The sequence below is a fragment of the Mobula hypostoma genome, chromosome 23 (assembly GCF_963921235.1).
Source record: "Mobula hypostoma chromosome 23, sMobHyp1.1, whole genome shotgun sequence".
Classification (NCBI taxonomy): Eukaryota; Metazoa; Chordata; class Chondrichthyes; order Myliobatiformes; family Myliobatidae; genus Mobula; species Mobula hypostoma.
In genome coordinates, this window is record NC_086119.1 from 16,406,662 (window position 1) to 16,428,004 (window position 21,343).

General features: G+C 40.5%; 1 protein-coding gene across 2 annotated transcripts in view; it reads right to left on the bottom strand.

Moving 5' to 3' along the window:
• The window catches only part of vps53 (VPS53 subunit of GARP complex), a 272,128-nt gene that overhangs the window by 34,302 nt on the left and 216,483 nt on the right, over positions 1 to 21,343 (bottom strand). For both annotated transcript variants that reach the window (XM_063031948.1, XM_063031949.1), the window contains exons 19-20: positions 17,386 to 17,455; positions 2,415 to 2,552 (exon numbers count right to left, since the gene is read on the bottom strand). In XM_063031948.1, coding sequence (XP_062888018.1) covers positions 2,415 to 2,552; positions 17,386 to 17,455 — 208 coding nt within the window. The remainder of the gene's footprint in view (positions 1 to 2,414; positions 2,553 to 17,385; positions 17,456 to 21,343) is intronic.

Below are 21,343 nucleotides of genomic sequence, written 5' to 3' on the forward strand. Positions count from 1 at the left end.
GAAGGGGAGGTGCAACGAGACCTGGATGTCATTATACACCAGTCATTGAAAGTGGGCATGCAGGTACAGCAGGCGGTGAAAAAGGCAAATGGTATGCTGGCATTTATGGCGAGAGGATTCGAGTACAGGAGCAAGGAGGTACGACTGCAGTCATACAAGGCCTTGGTGAAACCACACCTGGAGTATTGTGTGCAGTTTTGGTCCCCTAATCTGAGGAAAGACATCCTTGCCATAGAGGGAATACAAAGAAGGTTCACCAGATTGATTCCTGGGATGGCAGGACTTTCATATGAAGAAAGACTGGATGAACTGGGCTTGTACTCGTTGGAATTTAGAAGATTGAGGGGGGATCTGATTGAAACATATAAAATCCTAAAGGGATTGGACAGGCTAGATGCAGGAAGATTGTTCCCGATGTTGGGGAAGTCCAGAACGAGGGGTCACAGTTTGAGGATAAAGGGGAAGGCCTTTTAGGACCGAGATTAGGAAAAACTTCTTCACACAGAGAGTGGTGAATCTGTGGAATTCTCTGCCACAGGAAACAGTTGAGGCCAGTTCATTGGCTATGTTTAAGAGGGAGTTAGATATGGCCCTTGTGGCTACGGGGATCAAGGGGTATAGAGGGAAGGCTGGTGCAGGGTTCTGAGTTGGATGATCAGCCATGATCATAATAAATGGCGGTGCAGGCTCGAAGGGCCGAATGGCCTACTCCTGCACCTATTTTCTATGTTTCTATATCCAAAGTCATATGTCCTCACAACTGTCCAGCTGGCACCAAGCCAGTGTAAGATGTTTTCTTTGAAAACATTGCACTGCTCTCGGGTTGTAAGAAATCATCGTTATTTTAGCTGGCTATGATATTATGCATCTTTTTATTATGGGTGGGGTTTAAAGAACTAAGGGGTAAGTACTGCATGCTGCATGGCAACAAAACCTTTGCTTCTGCCATCCTGGGGACGGGTGCCATAGGTATGCAACCTCTGGATTAGAGACTGAAAAGAGTCCTGGACTAAAGTCTCCACAGTAGATCAGCCCTGAATAAAGATCTTAACCTGAAATGGTGGCTATAGTTTTAATTCCACAGAAGTTGCACAACCCACTGTGCTCCTCCAATAGTTTGTTTTTTTTTTGGTTCCTACAGGAGATCAGATTAGATATGTATGGAAATAGTCAATATTAGGGAGTGGAAGTAGACAATGTGGATGATCCGGCAAGTAGATAAAGCTCATGTTTCCTGAAAATACATTTATTGTTTTGGAAGCTTTGCCTGACTGCTCATTTCTAGCCTTTAGCAGTTTTTCTAGTCACTCTCCCCTGAGAGTGTGTTTGGAAACCAATAGAACAGAATAGCTTGCTTGTTGCTAATGTAGTAGAACGCTGAGCACACTAAGCTTTGCCAAGGGTATTAGGTGTGCCAAAAGTTAGAGCTGACAGTGTACTTACAGTACTGTGCAAAAGTTTTAGGCGCATATATATAGCTAGGGTGCCTAACAGTACTGAAGTAATTTTATGTACTGCACTATACTGCTGCCACACAAAAAAACACATTTCATGACATATGTGAGTGATGATAAACTTGATTCTGATCTGTGTTTCTTTGTGGACTGAGAGTGAGAAGGGGGCAGGGAGAGGGGAATCATGGCTGGGAAAGGGGGAAGGGAGAGGAAGGGAGCAGGAAGCACCAGAGAGACATTATGTAATGATCAATAAAAAGATCATTTGGAATAAAATGACCTTGCCTGGTGTCTCAGGGCTGGGTGTGTCTGCACCCATGCCACACACTAACCACCCCCCCCCCGGCACTCTTGTCCCACACCCCACCCACAGTGCTACACTTTTGCCATCCATTGCTTCTCGCCAGAGTTACAAACTTGCTCTCCACTCTATGTGTAGAACTCTTAGGCACCCTAGATTTTTTTTTATATATATACACACACACAATTATATATGTACAATGTAAAATTTAAACCAAGTTTGACCAGGTGTGTACAGTTACTGCAAAATGAAGGACGTTCTGGAAAACTTCAGTAGGCACTATTGATCCAGTGATGAAGTACACTGAGTCAGTAAAAAGAATGGTCTTCCCCTCAGATTAATACTGACAATGGTCCTGAGCTGTGCAAATTAAAATAGCATTTGAGCAGCATGCTGTATTTCACTGTACGACACATAACACTGTGCCAAGTATAAAACAGAGAGGAATTATTATTCCCAATAATCAGCTACAGAGTATAACCTTCTAGATATTGATACCAAATATCAATAATTCACTAAACAAGTATGACACATCAACAGCTTGTACAGCGCTCTTGGTGTCTTAGGCCACAGGATCTACTGGATAAAGCTGGTAAATCTGCTGTTTGAGTTCCCAACTCGCTTCAGGGTTAGTTGCAGTCTAGCTGAACATTTCTTACCTTCAGAATCATCTCTGCACGAGTCATGCCTTTGACAACGATCTTTGTGTAGCTCGCTGGAGCCTTTCGTACCACTTGTGAACCAATGGAAGGAAGGTCAAGCAAAATGGTTTTGAGGGAATGAGTGTCCAGCAGAAGCTGTGAAATAAATACCAAAATTTCAAGTTCAAAGTAAATTTATTATCAATACGTATCTGACACCATATACTACCCTGAGATTCACTTTCTTGTAGGCATTCACAGAACAACAAAATAGAATAGAATCAGTGAAAATCTACAAACAAAGAAATAATACTGAGAACATGAGTTGTAAAGTCTTTTGAAAGTGAGTCTGTAGGTTGTGGAATCAGTTTAGTGTTGCGGGTGAGTGAAGTTATTCACTCTGGTTCAGGAGCCTGATGGTTGAGGGTAACTGTTCCTAAACCTGGTGCTGTGGGACTTAAGGCTCCTGTACCTCCTTCCTGATGGCAGCAGTGAGAAGAGAGTTTAGTCTGGTTGGGGGGCAGGGGGTGTCAATGATGGATGGTGCTTTCTTGTGGCATACCAAAGTCATTAGTGGGTACATTTCCATTCTGGTTTATTCATTCAGTTGCTTGCTGTAATTGAGCATCCTTAATCTGGGGGTTCAAACTAAAACAAAATGAAATAATGTGCTTTTTTGAGAGACAGTGTGGGGTAGGGTTATTAAGTGACAAACAGGAGCAATAACTGTTTCTGTACATCAGACTAATTCCAATTTTGTATAAAACAATTAGAGGAAAATATTTCTGAAAGTATTCTCTGATAGACTGCACATATTAAAAGCCATAACCCCAAGTAATGCATTGCAATTGTAAGCATATTGCTCAATAATCAATAGCGTCCTCACAGTCCACTGCACAAGGCGAGTATTCATTCATTTTAACACTAACCTAGGATTCTCAAGAGAGGAGATTGGCAAAACAGAACCAGCTTCTGTTGTAAAGTTGGATCTACTTGACTGGATTAAAGCCAACAGCATCAACTGCTAATGTATTCCTTTTGCTCTGTTGACATGAAAGGCATTATTTAAACTTTTTTGTAGAGAAATCAAAGCCAAAATAGAAGCTTTAGTAAGTTTGCATTTTTATATGATCATACTGGGGGAATATATTCATCTTCATTGTTTAGACATTTTGCTTTTCACCTCCGTGATGTTTCAAGGACTACAATCTTCGACAAGAGGTTTGCACATCCTCCATAGAACCAAATCGATTGTTTTTTTCCATTCAGTGACATAGAATGATTAACATAGAAACAGGCCAGCCAGCTTTTTGTTCAATACAAGGGTCTCCTTACCAGCACGCATTTTGTTTGTTCAGTTACTCATGCAGTAGCAGTTCCACATCTTAATCATTTTCTGGTTTCTTTTGGATCCTCTGGCATACAACTTGCACAGAACTGGAAACAAGTACGCGACATCCACGCTTTCAAACCCCTTTATAATTTTAAAGATCTCTATTAAGTCAACCCTCATCTTTCTTTTTCTATAGTGTAGAGCTTGTTTGGTCCAGAAGGATTGGAAAAACACTTTAAAGATTCTGTTCCTAGGCACTGAATCCTCACATCCAGATTCTCCTTCCCATACTAATTCTAAACAACGTTTAATAATCTCTGATTTAAGAGATTGCGTTTTCTTTATTTATACTTGCAAATGTATGAATTAATAATTATTGAACTCATATAAAATATGCTTCCAATAGTGGGGGTATCTCCTCCAAGAGCACCGCAACCTTGTCACGGGATTTGGAAGTCTGCATGCCTCAATGACCCAGAGAGCTACGTTGGCCAGAGTCAGGGCCTTGTGCTTTGGCTCTTGATAGGATCACCCATGCCAAACAGGTCAAAGGGTAGAGGCCAGACTAAGAGTTATCCACTGGTTCTCCAGGTTCAAGTGTTGCGCTTAGGGCTAACAACAGTGACTGGTTAAAAAAATATTGTTACAGAAACTGCAGACTTCTATATTTGTGTGTGACTGTATGGACAGAGAGAGATGGAGGACCTTCATTGCTGTCTTAAACATCAGTAGCACAATGGGCACTAAGTGGGGGAGTCCAGGACCAGAGATTACAGCCTCAAAGTACAAGGGCAGAACAGAGTTGAGGAGGAATTTTTTTAGCCAGAGAATGGTGAATCTGTGGAAGTCATTGCCATAGACAGCCACGGAGGTCAAGTCATTGGGTATATTTAAAGCGGAGGTTGATAGATTCTTGATTAGTAAGGGCATCAAAAATTACGGAGAGAAGGCAGGAGATTGGGCTGAGAGGGATAATAAATCAGCCATGATGGGGCAGACTCGATGGGCTGAATGGCCTAATTCTGCTCCTGTGTCTTATGACTACAGAATTTAGTTTATCTGCAGAGGCAGAATACATGTGGGCTTAAGTCAAGTTTCTGGAGTAGTACTGCTGGCTACTGTCCCACTATGCATGCCTTACAGAATTACAGTCACAGTAGGTGACAGGCTTGCTGCATTTTATACATGTCAAAGCTACTTATGCACCAAGTTCTATTTAATGTAAAGTTGATACGTACTATGGAAAAGTTTGGAATGGTTAAAGGCCATTTGACCCATTTAAACTGCTCATGCTACAACCCTGCTATTTTTCTTATGAAGGATTCATCTCAAAAGGAGACAAACAACTACTGAGAAAATAACGATTTTTCCTTCATGCTCAAAATGATTAAGAGATGGTTAGATATTAACCCAGATATCACACAAACCCGACCAGCTTTATTCTGCGGAGTGGTCCCAGCAGTAACTAAACTAGCCTGGCAGAGACAATCAGAATTAAGTTAATCAGAATCACACTGATTAATTTTTGATGATTAACACTACATTGGGGAAAAATATACTGAATCCTAGTTTCATTAGAAACCTGTTACTTTTTCCAAACTACTGCTGCAGCTTCTCTCCAAGATAAACAACCAACTGACTTTTAAATTGTCCAAATTTTCCAATTCTTTAAAAATCTAGATCATTTTGCCTCAATTTTCTTTTCTTTGATAAAGCTGGTGCATGCTTTTGAATCATTCAGTATAACATTAGGAAACATCCCAGAATCATCAGATTTCTCTGAAGTACTTCACATGGTGTGCATTCATTTTTATAATTATGCTATTTACTTTAGATAAAGCAAGAGATGTTTGGCAGTAACTTAAATCATGATTCCGCAATGAATTGCACAAGGTTAAAATAATCTGCTACCATGCACATTTTAGTTGTGCGGGCAACAAGCAACTCCCAGATTTTTGACAGAGTCCAAAATCAGAGAGCAAATTGGCCTGCGGTGCGTTTGTCCCACAACAGGGGGAGCTGGTGTGCCCACATCATCACATAATCAGCATCTGATTGTCTGGACATTGTAATCCATCTTGTAAGAGTTTGACCTGGCAACAGGGGGAAAAAAAACTTGTTTATTTATATATGATTATATTGGGCAGCTAGATTTTTGGCTCTGACCATTGGATTGCGCAATACATTAAAATGACCAAAGTTCTCTCAGACTAAGCTATTTTTAGTATCAAAAATGACAAATCTTTTGATAATAGCAACACAACAATGCTTTATTGTATTACTGGATAATATCACATCATTCCCTCTATAAATTTCACTGGGGAATCAAGATTTTAATAGGTTGTAAGCAAAAGTATCTTGACCAGAGACAAAACATTAGATGTTAATCCCCCTTAATCCAAAGTGACCTTCGCTGTTACAACATAGTGCAGGTCTGTGATAAACAACCTATACTCAATGTCCAGAGAAAGCGACTGATTCAGACTGGGTGGCAGCCCAGGGTTTGGTTTAATTTAGTGCAGACCCCAGCATCCCTCCAGGTTAACAATCTGAGAGCAGCCCATGGAAAAAAAGAAGAAAAGTTAAATTCACAGACTTGTGTCAACAGCAAAAGGAATGCTAGTATGCAGACTGCTCAGTCTACTGAGTCTGGTCATGAGGGTATAAAATTGTGGAGCTAGTGCATTCCTGTACGGGTCAACTGGTATTAGTTGGCCGAGAAGTTGATACCAAATAAATGTGACACCAACAGATACTGCAGCCTGCCAGACAATATTTGCCTAGGGCTGCTAAGTGTACTTGATATTTTACAGGTTCCATACACAAAGAACCCTTAATATTTTTGGTCACAACATTAAGAAATGTAAGCAAATGGGTAGGTGTTACTCAGCATACCTCTTCTGCCTTAATTGACTGTAATCTTTGATAAACAATTTAATGAGACTGTTTGAAATTCCAATACTTTAAGGTACTGAAATACACATGCTAGCTAAGTATACATTCTTTCCATAATCCCCATTCTTATGTCATTAAATCAGTGTTCAGTATTTTGGTTAAATGCATATGTCTTATTTAAGAGCACCAATTTTTGGTGTGAACCAAACTATGCGTCTTTGTGATTAGTTATTCAATGCAAATATGCCTCTTTTGTATCCATAGATTTGAGAAAAGGCACACCAACTACAATGTTTCTGAGACTGGGGCTCAAAAGGTAGAGAGTGATACTGCCACTCCCAGTAGTGCAAAGTGTACGTACCCCATGGAAGTTATTGGTCATATCTGCCACTTATTAATCTCTATTACCTTTATGTCTACCCTATTTTAACTTCCTCTTCTTTCCTTTCCCTGTCCAAATTAGGTGGTCTATTCCACATGACTAACATTTCTTTATTGATGCTCTGAAAACGATATTGTTGTTTTAATAAAGTACTTTAATCAGTTGCTACAGAAGGGTAAGTCAGCAGAGTGGGTAAGTTCTCTGAAATGAAATTGAAAAAGTTGGAAATGTTCAGCGAGTCAGACAGCTCTGGTGGGAGGCAGAGTTAACGTTCCACAATAATGACTTTTCATCAGAAACGATTAGCGGTTAACTTACTGGAAAAGTTATCCAGAGCTTGGAGTACAATCAAGAGGCATGAATTTGAATCTAGCAGGCAAATGAGGGATTTTAAGTTCAGGTAATTTTTGTTCAAAAAGGCTATTCTTTGTGATGATGAACATGAAAATACCAAACTACTGTATAAATCCATCAGGTTCACCAAGATCCTTTAGAGAAGGCATCTGCTATCTTTGCAGGTTTGACCAAATGCCACTTCAGATCCACCAAAGCGATTGACTCTTAATTGCCCTCTGAAATGGCACAGCAAGATGCTGGGTGCAGGTTTAATTAAGGCCTCCTTCCCTTTTTCTTCCCCACTCTGTCCTCTTACCTTTTCTCACCTGCCTATCACCTCCCTTTGGGTCCCTTCCTCCCATGGTCCACTCTCCTCCCCTGTCAGATTCCTTCCTCTCCAGCCCTTTGCCCTTCCTACCCAACTGGCTTCACCCATCACCTTCCAGCTATCCTCCTTTATCCCCCCCCCCATCTTTTTATTCTAGAGCCTCCCCCCTTCCTTTCCAGTCCTGTAGAAGGGTCTTGGCTTGAAAGGTTGACTCTTTATTCATTTCCGTAGATGCTGCCTGACCTGCTGAGTTCCTCCAGCATTTTGAGTGCGTTGCAATGGATAATAAATGCTGTGAACTGGGTGTGACCTGTTCTGAATGAATTTAACAAGTTCCTTCAGGAACTTGTTTTAACTCCAGCTCTACCATGCCTCAAACAAGAGAAAATCTGCATTTGCTGGAAATCAAAGCAACACACACAAAATGCTGGAACTCAGCAGGCCAGGCAGCATCTATGGAAAAGAGTAAACAGCTGACATTTCAGGCAGAGTCCTGATGAAGGGTCTTGGCTCGACACGTTGACTGTTTTCTCTTTTCTATTGATGCTGCCTGGCCTGCCGAGTTCCTCCAGCATCTTATGTGTGTTGTTCTACTATGCCTCATTCACCAGTCTGTGTCAACAAAGGCAGCTTCCCTGGCAACTGCTGCTCTTTGTTGTGACCTTTACACAGCAAGACCCTCACTTCCTCCCCCGACTCCCATTCCAGTCATTAATAACCCTGTCTGAACTTGTCCATCAAAAAATTACAAAAGTTGACCAACATTTTTCAATGTTATTTCATTGCTTGTTCATTTGCTAACAAACCAAACATACATTTTCAAGTCCTTCCTCAATAAGAAAATAATTATCATAGTCGTTTTACCCAAGATTACTGGTTCTACATGATTGTTATAAAATTGAAGAGTAAATATACCCTCAGTGGCATAAAGTGGCCACTGAGTGGATGTTTGTGATCTTCTGCTGCTGCAGCCCATCCACCTCAAGGTTCAACGTGTTGTGCATTCAGAGATACTCTTCTGCACACCACTGTTGTAACATGTGGATATTTGAGTTACTATTCTTTCCCTGTCAGTTTGAACCAGTCTGCCCATTGACCTCTCTCTGAGGGTGTTTTTGCCCTCAGAACTGCTGCTCACTGGAAGTTGTTTTTTACACCATTCTCTGTAAACTGTACAGACTGTTGTGTGTGAAAATCATAGCAGCAGCGTTTTCTGAGATACTCAAACAACCCCATCAGACACCAACAATCATTCCATGATCAAAGTCACTTAGATCAAATTTCTTCCCCATTCTGGTGTTTAGTCTGAACAACAATTGTACCCCTTGATCATGTCTACATGTTTTTATGCATTGAGTGTCCACATACAATTGGCTAAGTAGATATCTGCATTAACAAGCAGGTGTACAAGTATACAGTACCTAATAAAGTGGCTGCTGATTGTATGTTCCACTTCTTTATGAAAAGTACAACATTTAAATAGCCTTTAAAAGTTACGGATGTTGTGCAGTTATTAAGCTGGTGAAATTGAAATTTAAGATTTTATCCAAACCAACACATGCAAAGGGAAAAAAAGAGAGAAAAAAACATTTTTATTGTGCTTTTGACAAACACAAGATATCCTAAAACTAATGAAGGGTTACTGAAGCGTTGACTCTATTGTAAATGAGGAAATTGGATAGCAAATTTGTGGGCAAATGATCCTATAAAAAATAGTAAAAAAGTTCTATTTAATCAATCAATAGAAAGATGCACTCTAACAATGAGGCACTCCCTTAGCACTATCCTGGAAAATAAGTTTAACATTTGTACATAAGACTCGAGATTGGGACGCAAATCCACAACCTTTCTACTCCAAGAAGTATTATCAAGTAAGCCCATTTTACCCAAGTTGCAAAGGATAGACTTTCATCCCCACTGAGGCCAAAGACTGTGTGGTAAAAGATTAGCCAAAGTATATAATGAATAGCCAAAGCCTGTTTCAGATTGATATCACATGGGATGGGTTATGCAATGGCTGGCTGAATTGTAACACCCATTGGGATTCACTACGTATAGCAAAAACCTCCTGCAATTTATCTTAAATGTCTTAGAGATCTTTGCTTGGATCTCTTATTTTCCATTTAAACAAATAATCTGAACAAAAGTCAAGAGTAATGATATTAGAATTTCCTGACAATACCAAGTTAGGAACATGGAAGGAAAGTACAGGAGATTGATGAAAATAATACTGATCAGTAGAAGGTAAAAACAGATGGCAGCCACAGTTTAAATTGGACCGCTGCAGGAAAAGTACATTTTGAAGTAGAAAGCGGCAGACAGTAAATGCTGAGATGGTACCTGCGGACGCAGGTATTTAGATTTTGAATATAACTTCAGCTCAAGAAGGGAATTTAAAGGTAAATCAATATTCTAGGCTTAATACATAGACATCATGATTGTGAATTTGACAAAACATTGACTGGTGCACTGAGTTAAAAGCAAAAAAGATTTAGCAGATCAAGCAGCATCTGTGGAAAGTGAAATACATCAGGTCATTGAACTTGGGCTGCAGTTGGAATAGTGCCTACATTCCATTATGGATGAAAACTGGAAACATGCTGAAGGTACAATGAAGTATTATTGTTGGAATTATACAATGAAAGAAACATTTAACCCCTTTCCATACTCCAAAAGCATAGGAGGCCTTGAAGAGTGATCAGCCTATTGCTGAACTGTGGCCTGACAGATGACAGTATCCAAGTCAGGCAACACGCTTCATTTCATGTCTTCTTGCAACAAGCCCTTCTATCTTTCCCCTTTAATGTCCAGTGTGGGTCACTTCTGCATCTGGCACCATTTAACAAGTACAACCAGGTCATCTCCACAAACAAGAGAAAATCTACGGATGCTGGAAATCGGAGCAACACACACGAAATACTGGAGGAACTCAGCAGGCCAGGCAGCATCTGTGGAATAAAGTACAGTCAGGGTTTCAACGCAAAACGTCGACTGTACTTCTTTCCAAGTCATCTCCATATACACAAGAGATTGTGAGCAGCACACATAAAATGCTGGAGGAACTCAGCAAGCCAGGCAGCATCTATGGAGGGGTATAAATGTTGACTGATTTGACTTGCTGAGTTCTTCCAGCATGCTGTGTTTTACTCAAGTTATTTCCATTTTCTTTTCACCACAGATTTTGCATTTCCTCTAGGCTGCCTTTTTGGGCCAAACTCAGTAGAGTAAAAGGCCTAGTTCCCTGCTGTAAGATTCTATGACCTCCAACATCCATCAGAATTACAAAAAAGTGTAGTTTTGTACTTGAAACAGGGACAATTCTTTTCTTTATGAAAGTGTTTTCTACAGTTATGGAAGGCTTTGAAGCAATGGATATCTGGTACGGACATCAACTTGGGAACCCTAAAACTGAAAGGTTAAAACTAATTTGCTTATATGGTGAATAGTAAATGGAACAAGGAGTATCTTATTCCATGCTTTATAGAATCATAACAAGGTTACAGCACTCATAGAGGGCATTCGGCCCATTGAATCTGTACGGGTTCTACACAAGAGCAATCCTGCTTTCTCCCATAGCTGTACAAATTGTTATACCTGGAATGTAGAGCATAAACTAAAAATGAAAAAGAAAAGTATTGGAAAAGCAGTAGTACAAACATTGCAGAAATGATGAAATAAAATGGAGTTGGAGTAAGCTGGCCCTGTGAAAGAACTCAAAACAGAATTATTTAGGTTCCTTTAGTGCTGTGATTTCTGTATTATCTTTATACTTTAAAAATATAATGATATTCAATGTAGTACTTCATAAATACATCCTGATAAAATCTCTGCAGAGTAATCTGCTTATTGAATCTGGCGAATGTTAACATGTCACTTTGTTTGCTTGCTTTGCAGCCAAGGTATTCACCTTATACTTCTTCAACCGTCTGCTAAAAATTACCTCAAGGAAACAGGTTTGAGATCAAAGCAGGAGGCTGGATAGAAACAGGTTATGGAAACTACCCTTGTATCTTTTAACCCTAGCATGATTGATAGCTTTATTTAATTGTTAAAGATTCCCTTTGATGTCTTCAGTCTCTGGGGGCGGTGGGAAGGGTTGATTATTCAGACAGAGATATTTATTTTGCGGCTTTCTGCCAATTCAGCTATTTTTCCTGTTTCCTTATACTGTAGCCTTTGTAGAGGTGAGCATCTGAGGATTCTGGGAACATTCGGTCTCACACACAAACTTTCCATAAATGTGCTGATCCTGTTAGGAAAATGCCAATTTTTTTTTATTGGTTTGCATGTTGAAGAATTTTATGTGGTAAAATCTAATAAAATCTGCAAACTTGCAAGACTATAAATATTTTCATTCTTGCATATACAGTAATAGAGTGATTTTCCCTAAAATATTGGTTGAAGATTTGAGGGCAGTTCCAGATTCCTGAATTGTTTGCCTTTCTGAAGTGGGTATCCTCAATCTTACCCTGATTTAGAGTGACAGTCAGACCAGAGTTAATTAGTTCCTGTTATTATGTTGGCCAGCTAATTCAGAAGGATGGAGCTTAATCTGCAGTAGCTCATCACAGGTATGTCATATTTCTCCTAATCACTGCAGACTAGAGCTGCATTACCTCCATAGTATGTGACCGCCGTGAAAGTTAGCCGCCACTCTTCTTTGTATTTATCTACTGAAACCTTTTCTCCAAGTGCCTTTTTGTTGTGCCGTTGGTAAGTCAACAGTTGTTAGTCCAATATCTTGCAAGGGCTGTGTACTTTCAGTCTGCTTACTCAGGTGGATGTTAGAGATCTCACGATACCATTCAATGATAGCTAGGGGAATTCGGACACCAAACGGTACCCTGCAGTCTATATTATAGGGATCGCTGATCCAATTACTGCCACATCACTATCTGTGCTCAAAAAAGGCTGAGAAGTTTCCTACATCACACTCTCTGAAAGCCCTTCACTGGCTGCTAAGGGCTTCAAGAGGAGCCTGTGCCATGAAAGGCATGATAGAAATGCAGGTCCTCTTCGTATCCTTCAAAACAAAACTCCCTTTGCCCTGTTTTGCACTATTTATTTCATGTGGCCCACTAATCCTACCCATTTGAACCACTATTGGCCAAAAATAGCTTCTGCAAAAGAAACCACTTTTCTCTCAGAAGGAAGACTTCAGCATGACAGAAAATGCAAGTTAAATCCTGACACTCTTGTTTATAGATTTGGATACCCAAGCCATAATTTTATTATGGTTAATTGATTTTCCTAAGGCTTAATGGAAACATGATTTTTTCTCTGCCATGATTTCTTCCATGTGATAACACCAGTTCCAACTTCAGCAACTTATCATATGATCATTCCTAATGCCTGGACATAGTGTGCAGGCACTCTCCTCCACTGCAGGAATAAAAGTCAAACCAACTTCCGTCACACTCTACAAGACCATAAGACATAGGAGCACAATTAGGCTATCTGGTCCATTGCTCTGTTCTGCCATTCCATCATGGCTGATTTATTATCCCTCTGAACCCCTTTCTCCTGTCTTTGACACCATTACTAATTAAGAACCAATCAGCCTGTTTTGAATATACCCAATGACTTGGCTTCCACAGCTTTCTGTGGCAATGAATTCCACAAATTTGCCACCCACTGGCTAAAGAAATTCCACCTCACTTCTGTTCTAAAAGGCCATCTTTCTATTTTGAGGCTGTGCCCTCTGGTCCAAGACTTCCCCACCATAGGAAACATCTTCTCCTTGTCCACTTTGCTTAGGCCTTTCAATATTCAATAGGTTTCATGAGATTGCCATTTCATTCTTCTAAACCCCCTTATTAAACTGGGAGCTAGTGCTCTGGTGTAATTTTACACCACCTAAAACAATGACAAAATCCTATTGTTGATCGATTGAGGTTTTGATTAAATGTTATATTCTGGACTTGAAAAATTCCTAAACTGTAGGGCTGCAGTGAAAATATACATAATTTTTAGCATATACCATAGCATGGCAGCGTAGAGTTGGCAAAACACTTCACAGCACCACGATCAACATTGAATTCCTGCCACTGTCTGTAAGGAGTTTGTACATTTTCTCCATGACCACATGGGTTTCCTCTGGGTGCTCTGGTTTCCTCCACATTCCAAACCCAGGGTCAGTAAGTTGTGGGCATTCTATGTTGGCACCAGAAGCATGGTGACATTTGCAGGCTGCCCCCAGCACATCCTCGACGCAAATGAACATGTTTCACTGTATGCTTTGATGTTTCAATGTACATGTGACAAGTAAAGCTAATCTTTATCTTTATCACTAATTTAAAAACCACTATTAGACTAAATTGTCCAATTAGGGCTAGGTGTTGAATGCTAACAGTGAACCGAGGCAAAAGGTTTCATTAACATTCACTTTATCATGAGCTAATAAATCAAAGCAGGCCAACCATCTATTTCCTGCAAATTTTTATATTATAAAAATATTAACTTTATACCTGTGTGAATTCAAGGCTCATGTACAGTGACTCTTGAAATTAAATCAACAGGATTTTAATAAAGTATTCAGAATTCTCCACTATAATAACACAACTAATTGCCCTTAAACAGCTGTAGCCGGAGTCAACAGCTGAGCTGATGAAAGCCTATCCCTCTACCACACTCTTCATACAAAGAATGTTGCTGTTACAAGCAAATGGAGAAACCAACAAGTATTCACTGCCATCTAAGATGGATGAAACAGCTGTATCTATAGTCTGTTTGCAGGCCTTTTTCGCGATTCTTCCCAATAACTCAGAAATATGTATCCATTTATGCTTTAGCCAGCTATTGTCCAGCACGATTCCAAATGCATAAATGTCTTGATGTTAGTAAGACAAAATAAATTGCTTAGTGGAGTGCATTAACAATCAAAAGGTTCAAATGGACTGATAAAGTGGAAATCTTTTCTCAGTAACTACTTTGTTATGTACACCTGCTCGTTAATGCAAATACAGTGGATTCTAGTTGATTGGAACACATCTGGACTGGTACATTTTGGCCCAATTAAGCAGCTGCCCCAATTAACCTTCCTAAATAGTTAAAAAGGCATTAAAAAAAGACAAACTAATGTTTAACTGAGTAACAAATTATGTATTTAAGTGAAATACAGAACAAATTAGGACACGACTAATACTACTTTCTGGTGGTTGTCTGTCTTATTCAACGGTGACAGGAAACCCATGCGGGAGAGTTTTTAAAGTGGAAAAGCCCTTGCACTTTCTTGATCTCAGAAGTCTGGGTCCAGTGGGCCGAGTAGACATCACAACTAGAGTCTTCCTTAGTTGCAGTGGATGACCACGACTACTTCTATGCCTCATCATGCCCGTCGCTCTCCATGTAGCGTAGCAGAACCACCTTCTTGGCCGTTGGGTCGCACTGTAGATCTCATCTGCCCAGTCCAATGGAGCTGACTTCACATGCCAGGACTGACATGTCCCAATCTCACCAGGGTTGAGACACATCAGCTACCACCCTCACCTGGTTTAGCCTGTCTTTTGAAGCATATAGCAGGTGTGGCTGCTGTCACATGCAAACAGTTACTTGGAGCCACAAGTGAGAGCTGAGTGTTCGGTGGGGTACAAAGGCAACATTCAAGATGATGGTCGATACCTTCAAATTCTTTGTAGTTCCTAATTTGTTGAAGTAGTGAAATAGTTTCATTTTCGTCCCTGGCTGTTTCTGGTATTTCCAAGTCTGACTTCTTAAAACAGCAAAACAGTGAGCAAAAGAGCTCCGAAGTGTCTTACTGCTCATTTTTCACCAGCTATCAGTGACAAAAATCACTGCTTTTTGAAATCAAGCCCATACAACTGACGTTATTAAAGAACTATTCATTCTAAGCATAGTGGCCACTCAAGTGCACGTGTCTGACACTAATTAGAAACTGTTCAGCATCTATATCCTGTCTCAATTAGGTGACAAATATGCAGCTGCTTCAATTAACCAATGGCCCAATTAACCGGAATCCACTGTATCCAACAGCTAGTCATGTGGCAGCAACTCAATGCATACAAGTACGTGGACATAGTCAAGAGGCTCAGTTGTTGTTCAGGTCAAACATTAGAATGGGGAAGAAATGGCATCTAAGTGACTTTGACTGTGGAATGATTGTTGGTGCCAGATGGGGTGGTTTGATGCCCTGGGATTTTCACACACAACAATCACAATTGTTTGCAGAGAATGATACCAAAAAAAAATCAAGTGAACGGTAGTCCTGTAGGCAAAAACACCTTGTTGATGAGAGAGGTCAGAGGAGAATGGCTGGACTAGTTCAAGCTGACAGGAAAGTGACAATAACTCAAATAACCACGCATTGCAACAGTTGTGTGCAGAAGGGCATCTGTGAATGCACACCACATCGAACCTTGAAGTGGATGGGCTACAGCAGCAGAAGACCACGAACCTAATGAAGTGGCCACTGAGTGTAGTACAAGGCAATGGAAAGAAGTTGGCTGTCACACAGATTGGGATTAAGCACACATAGTTTGTCCAACAGAACAAATCCACAGAGCCTTATGCAGCCGTACAATATTTTTAAAATGAATACACATCCTGGAACTCAGAGTTATGTTCACCTAGAATGCCAGTCTTTGATATCTATCTGTGACCACAGACTTCTATATCCTCCCATGGTCTGAAGCTGAACCCATACCTCACAAACAAATGCATGAAACAGGTGGCTCTGCAGAGAATGGCTGTACTGACGGGCTGAAACCAAACCAATATTTATTGTTTTCCTGAGTGCAACTCTGGTGGAATGTCACAAAGTGCAGCTGCAAAAGAAAGGGGCAGCTCCGTGACCCATCCGGAACACACAGCAAAGGAAACAATGGTGTGGTTGTTCTCTTTCGTACTCTCAAATCCACAAGAAAAAATAGTTATAAGCTGCATTTGTACAAGACATAGTAGGTTCTAGTTTTCTGTACAATCATCTATTTATGCTTAGACACTGAACATCTTCCACACTATGAAAATGAAGAACAATAATGTTAGTTTCTCCTTGATAATTAGTTCCAGTATGAAACTTTGCCATGTTAGATACACAGAAGTATGTAACCTTGGCTAAGTTAGTCTACTGAAGAACTATCTTTATTAATATTTATATTAACATTTTGAAGCCAAATTACTTTTATTGTTTGGATACTGATTAGAATCCAAAACAAGACAGAAAGAGTTAAAGCTTTCTCTCCTTGCCAGTTACAAAGGATCAATTGAATATGATCTCTTTATATTGCCCTTTTGCACTATTATTTTCCTAACTTGTAGTCATGTTTATGAATCGCACTGTACTGCTGCCACAAAACAACAAACTTCACAACCTACGTCAGTGATAATAATAATGATGTCTGAAAAATTCCCATTGAAGAGTCTTGGCCTGAAATTCCTTTCCAGAGATGCTTCCTGACCTGATGAGATCCTCCAGTGTTCTGTATCTGTCACTCAGTGATAATAAACCTGATTCTAAAATAACGTATGGGCCCAAGCTTAATCCATATTCAAATATTTGCAATAGCAAAGCAAATCTGTGAATTCAGAAAACCCACACCAATCTTTCAGCTCAGCCTAGAATGGAGGGCACCCATCCTACAAACGTAAGACCAAAGGGCTCTGGGACACAAATTTTTTTTCAGTTCAAAGACAATTTTCCCTTTTTATTTCAGATTTCCAACACCTGCATTCTCTTTTGCTTTTTATAAGTTCTTACCTGCTCTGCTCCCACCATGCTGATCGGTTTGCACTTGAAAAGGTGGTTGATGAACTTTGGAATGAAGGAGCTGTGCAAACAAGAAAATTAAACATTATATTCTGAAGCAAAAAGTGTAGCAAGGATAAAATACCTACTATAATTTCTGATAGGAGTCGACTCAATGATAATGGAGTCATAGAGTGCTACAGCATAGAAACAGGCCCTTCCATCCATTTAGCCCATGCCAAACTGTTATCCTGTTTAGTCACACCAATCTGCACCAAGGGCATAGTTCTCCATGTGCCTCCAGTCCATGTACTTGCCCAAACTTCTCTCAAATTTTGCAACTGAACCTGCACCCACACCTGCTGGCAGCTCATTCCACACTTGCACCACCTTCTGAGAGGTTCACCTTCAGATTCCCTTTAAGCCTTTCACCCTTAAACTTTGACCTCTAGTTCTAGCCTCATTCAAATGCAGTGGAAAAAGCCTGCGTGAATTTACCCATCTATACCCCTCATAATTTTGCACACCTCTATCAAATCTCCCTTCATTCTCCTAGCCTATTCAACCTTTCCCTTGAACCCAGGTCCTCAAGTCCTGGCAACATTCTTGTGAATTTTCTCTGCACTCTTTCTATCCTATTTACATCTTTCCTGCGGGTAAGTGACAGTATGATCAGTAATGCTGCATCATTTTGGGCATCGAGTTGCTTGGGTCCAAGCAGAAACACAAGTTCAGACTAGTCTCTCAGTCACGGTGCTCAGATTCCAATAAATTCAACTGCACAGCTGTTACTAAACAGCTTGCATTATCAAAATACTGTACAGCTTTCTGAATTGGAACCAAGGTAACCCCAAAAATAAGAATCAATATCCATGATCAGCACTGTTTTAAAGTAATGAGAACAGGGTACAATGCTCCGTTACACTCTCCAAGATTTAGGCTTCAAAGTTGTTTAATGTCATTCTTTAGTAAAGAAGTGTAAAGGAGAATGAAATGACTGTTACTCTGGATCCAATGCAGTGTAAAAAACATAATAAGCAAAAAGCACAATAAATATAAATATCAAAGCAAATCTAAAGCACAATGTACAAGTAACTGTTGAGTACAGCTGTAAATAAAGGCATCTGTTAGTCTCGCGAGACCATGGATCTGCGCCTGGGAAGTATTCACTCTCCAGGGCGCAGGCCTGGGCAAGGTTGTATGGAGGACCAGCAATTGCCCATGCTGCAAGTCTCCCCTCTCCACGACACCGATGTTGTCCAAGGGAAGGGCATTAGGACCCATACAACTTGGCACCAGTGTCGCCGCAGAACAATGTGTGATTAAGTGCCTTGCTCGAGGACACAACACGCTGCCTCGGCTGGGGCTTGAACTCACGACCTTCAGATCGCTAGTCGAATGCCTTAACCACTTGGCCACGTGCCCACACAGCTGTACATACATTAGGAAAGCTTATATACATAGAATATATACATTAACTTATATACTCAGATGCTTGTAAACAGTAGGTGGCTGAAAGTGACAATGCGAAAGCAGGTAGAAAGTTATTATCTTTCATGTGCTAAACACGTAATGTGGTAACATTTGTGTTGAACTCAATGCTCAGAAGCAGAGAACAGTAGGCATCATTTCTACATTGCATAACAAATAATAAATATCTGCTCCAGGGTCTAGAAATGGGTTTGATAGTTGTGTTCCCGCAAAGCAGCTGGTCACATGTGACAACAGAAGCAGCAGAAAACCCCCAAGTGAAGAATCAGTAGTGAATTTGGAAAGAGTAACAAAAGGTAAACGTGTAAGTGAATGCATATAATGACACCATTCTGAGACAAAGTGGAGAGGATTGGGTAATTGCAGTACCAATTCAGCCTGTGACCATAATCGCTGAGATGAATTTTAGTAACATAATTTGTGAGAAAATTTACTGCATTTTTCTGGAGCAACATCCCTGCCTTTGTTGAGAAAAGTATCTGCAGTTAGAACATAAGATATAGGAGCAGAATTAGGTCATCTATCCATCGAGTTTGCTCCACCATTTTATCATGGCTGATCCAATTTTCCTTTCAGCCATAAGCTCCTTCCTTCTCCCCATATCCCTTTATGCCTTGACCAATCAAGACTCTATCAACCTCTGTCTTAAATATACATAGAGACTTGGCCTCCACGGCTGCCTGTGGCAGCAAATTCCGTAGGTTCACCACTCTCTGGCCGAAGAAATTACCCTTCATCTCCATTCTAAAAGGATGCCCCTCTATTCCAAGGCTGTGTCCTCTGATCTTATACTCTCCCACCATGGAAACATCCTCTCCACATCCACTCTATCAAGGCCTTTCACCATTCAATAGGTTTCAATGAGGTCGCCCCTCATCCTTCTAATGAATTGAGGTCCAGAATCCAGAGCCATCAAACGCACTTCATATGACAAGCTGTTCAAACCTGGAATAATTTTCGTGAACCTCCTTTGAACTCTCTCCAGTTTCAGCACATCCTTTCTAAGAGGCCCAAAACAACTCATAATACTCTGTGAGGCCTCACCAGTGCTCATAAAGTCTCAACATTACATCCTTTCCTTTATATTCGACTCCTCTTCAAATGAATGCTGGCATTGCATTTGCCTTCCTCACCACAGACTTGACCTGTAAATTAACCTTTGGGGAATCCTGCACAAGCACTCCCAAGTCCCTTTATGCTTTTTGGTTTTTGTATTTTTTCTCCATTTAGAAAATAGTCAACTTTTCCATTTCTTCCCTATGCTGTATTCCATCTGCCACTTCTTTGCCATTCTCCAATCTGTCTAAATCTTTCTGTAGCCTCTCTACTTCCTCAAAACTACTTGCTCCTCCACTTATCTTTGTATTGACTGCAAACTTTGCAACAAAGCCATTAATTCCATCATCTAAATCATTAACATATAATGTAAACAGAATTGGTCCCAACACACACCCCTGTGGAACACCACTAGTTACCGGCAGTCAAACAGAAAAGGCTCCCTTTATTCCCACTCTTTGTCTCCTGCCGGTCAGCTACTGCTTTGCCCATGATAGAATCTTCCCTGTAATACCACGGGCTTGCAGCTTGTTAAACAGCCTCATGTGTGGCACCTTGTCAAAGGCCTTCTGAAAATCCAAATACACAACATTCTTGTCATTCTTCTACGCTTTAAATATACAGTCAGCCCTCCGTATCCGTGGGGGATTGGTTCCGGGACCCCCCGCGGATACCAAACTTCACGGATGCTCAAGTCCCTTATATAAAAGCCTAAGATTGTTATGAAAAGAGAAAATAGTAAGGGTGTTATGAAAAGAGAAAATAGCGTTCAGCGTTTGTTTTGCAGCGAGCCGTTAGAGGCAGCGCGCACCCCGAGCAGCGAGAGTGCTTTATCTCGATTTATTTTGTGCATCCGTTAGCAAGATGTGTCCTAAGGTATCAGAAAAGCCTAAGAGAGCTCATAAGGGTGTTACGCTTAGTGTAAAACTGGATGTAATTAAGCGTTTTGATCGTGGTGAACGAAATAAAGACATTGTACTTGCGTTGAACTTGCCTGCGTCCACTATTCGTACTATTTACACACCTAGAGAAAGAATCTTGAAAGTTGCTGATGTTACTATTGGTTCTGCTAGTAGCATATCATTCCTGCTTTTACTATATGTTAGTGTTGTTTTAGGTTTTATGTGTTATTTGGTATGATTTGGTAGGTTATTTTTTGGGTTTGGCTTACGAAAGGTTTCATAGGAACGTTCTACTTTCAGATAGTGGGGGATACTTGTACAGTATTTTCGATTCGCGGTTGGTTGAATCCGCAGATGCGGAACCGGTGAAGGGCCAACTGTAATGTTTATCTGAGTCAGCTAACTTTGCTGGCTGCACAATCACCTGCCTCCAACTTATTGGCTAGCAGAGTTTTCTCAGAAGAAGTTCTGCACATGAGACTCACTAGGCCAAACCATTTCCAAATTATGCCGATTACAGT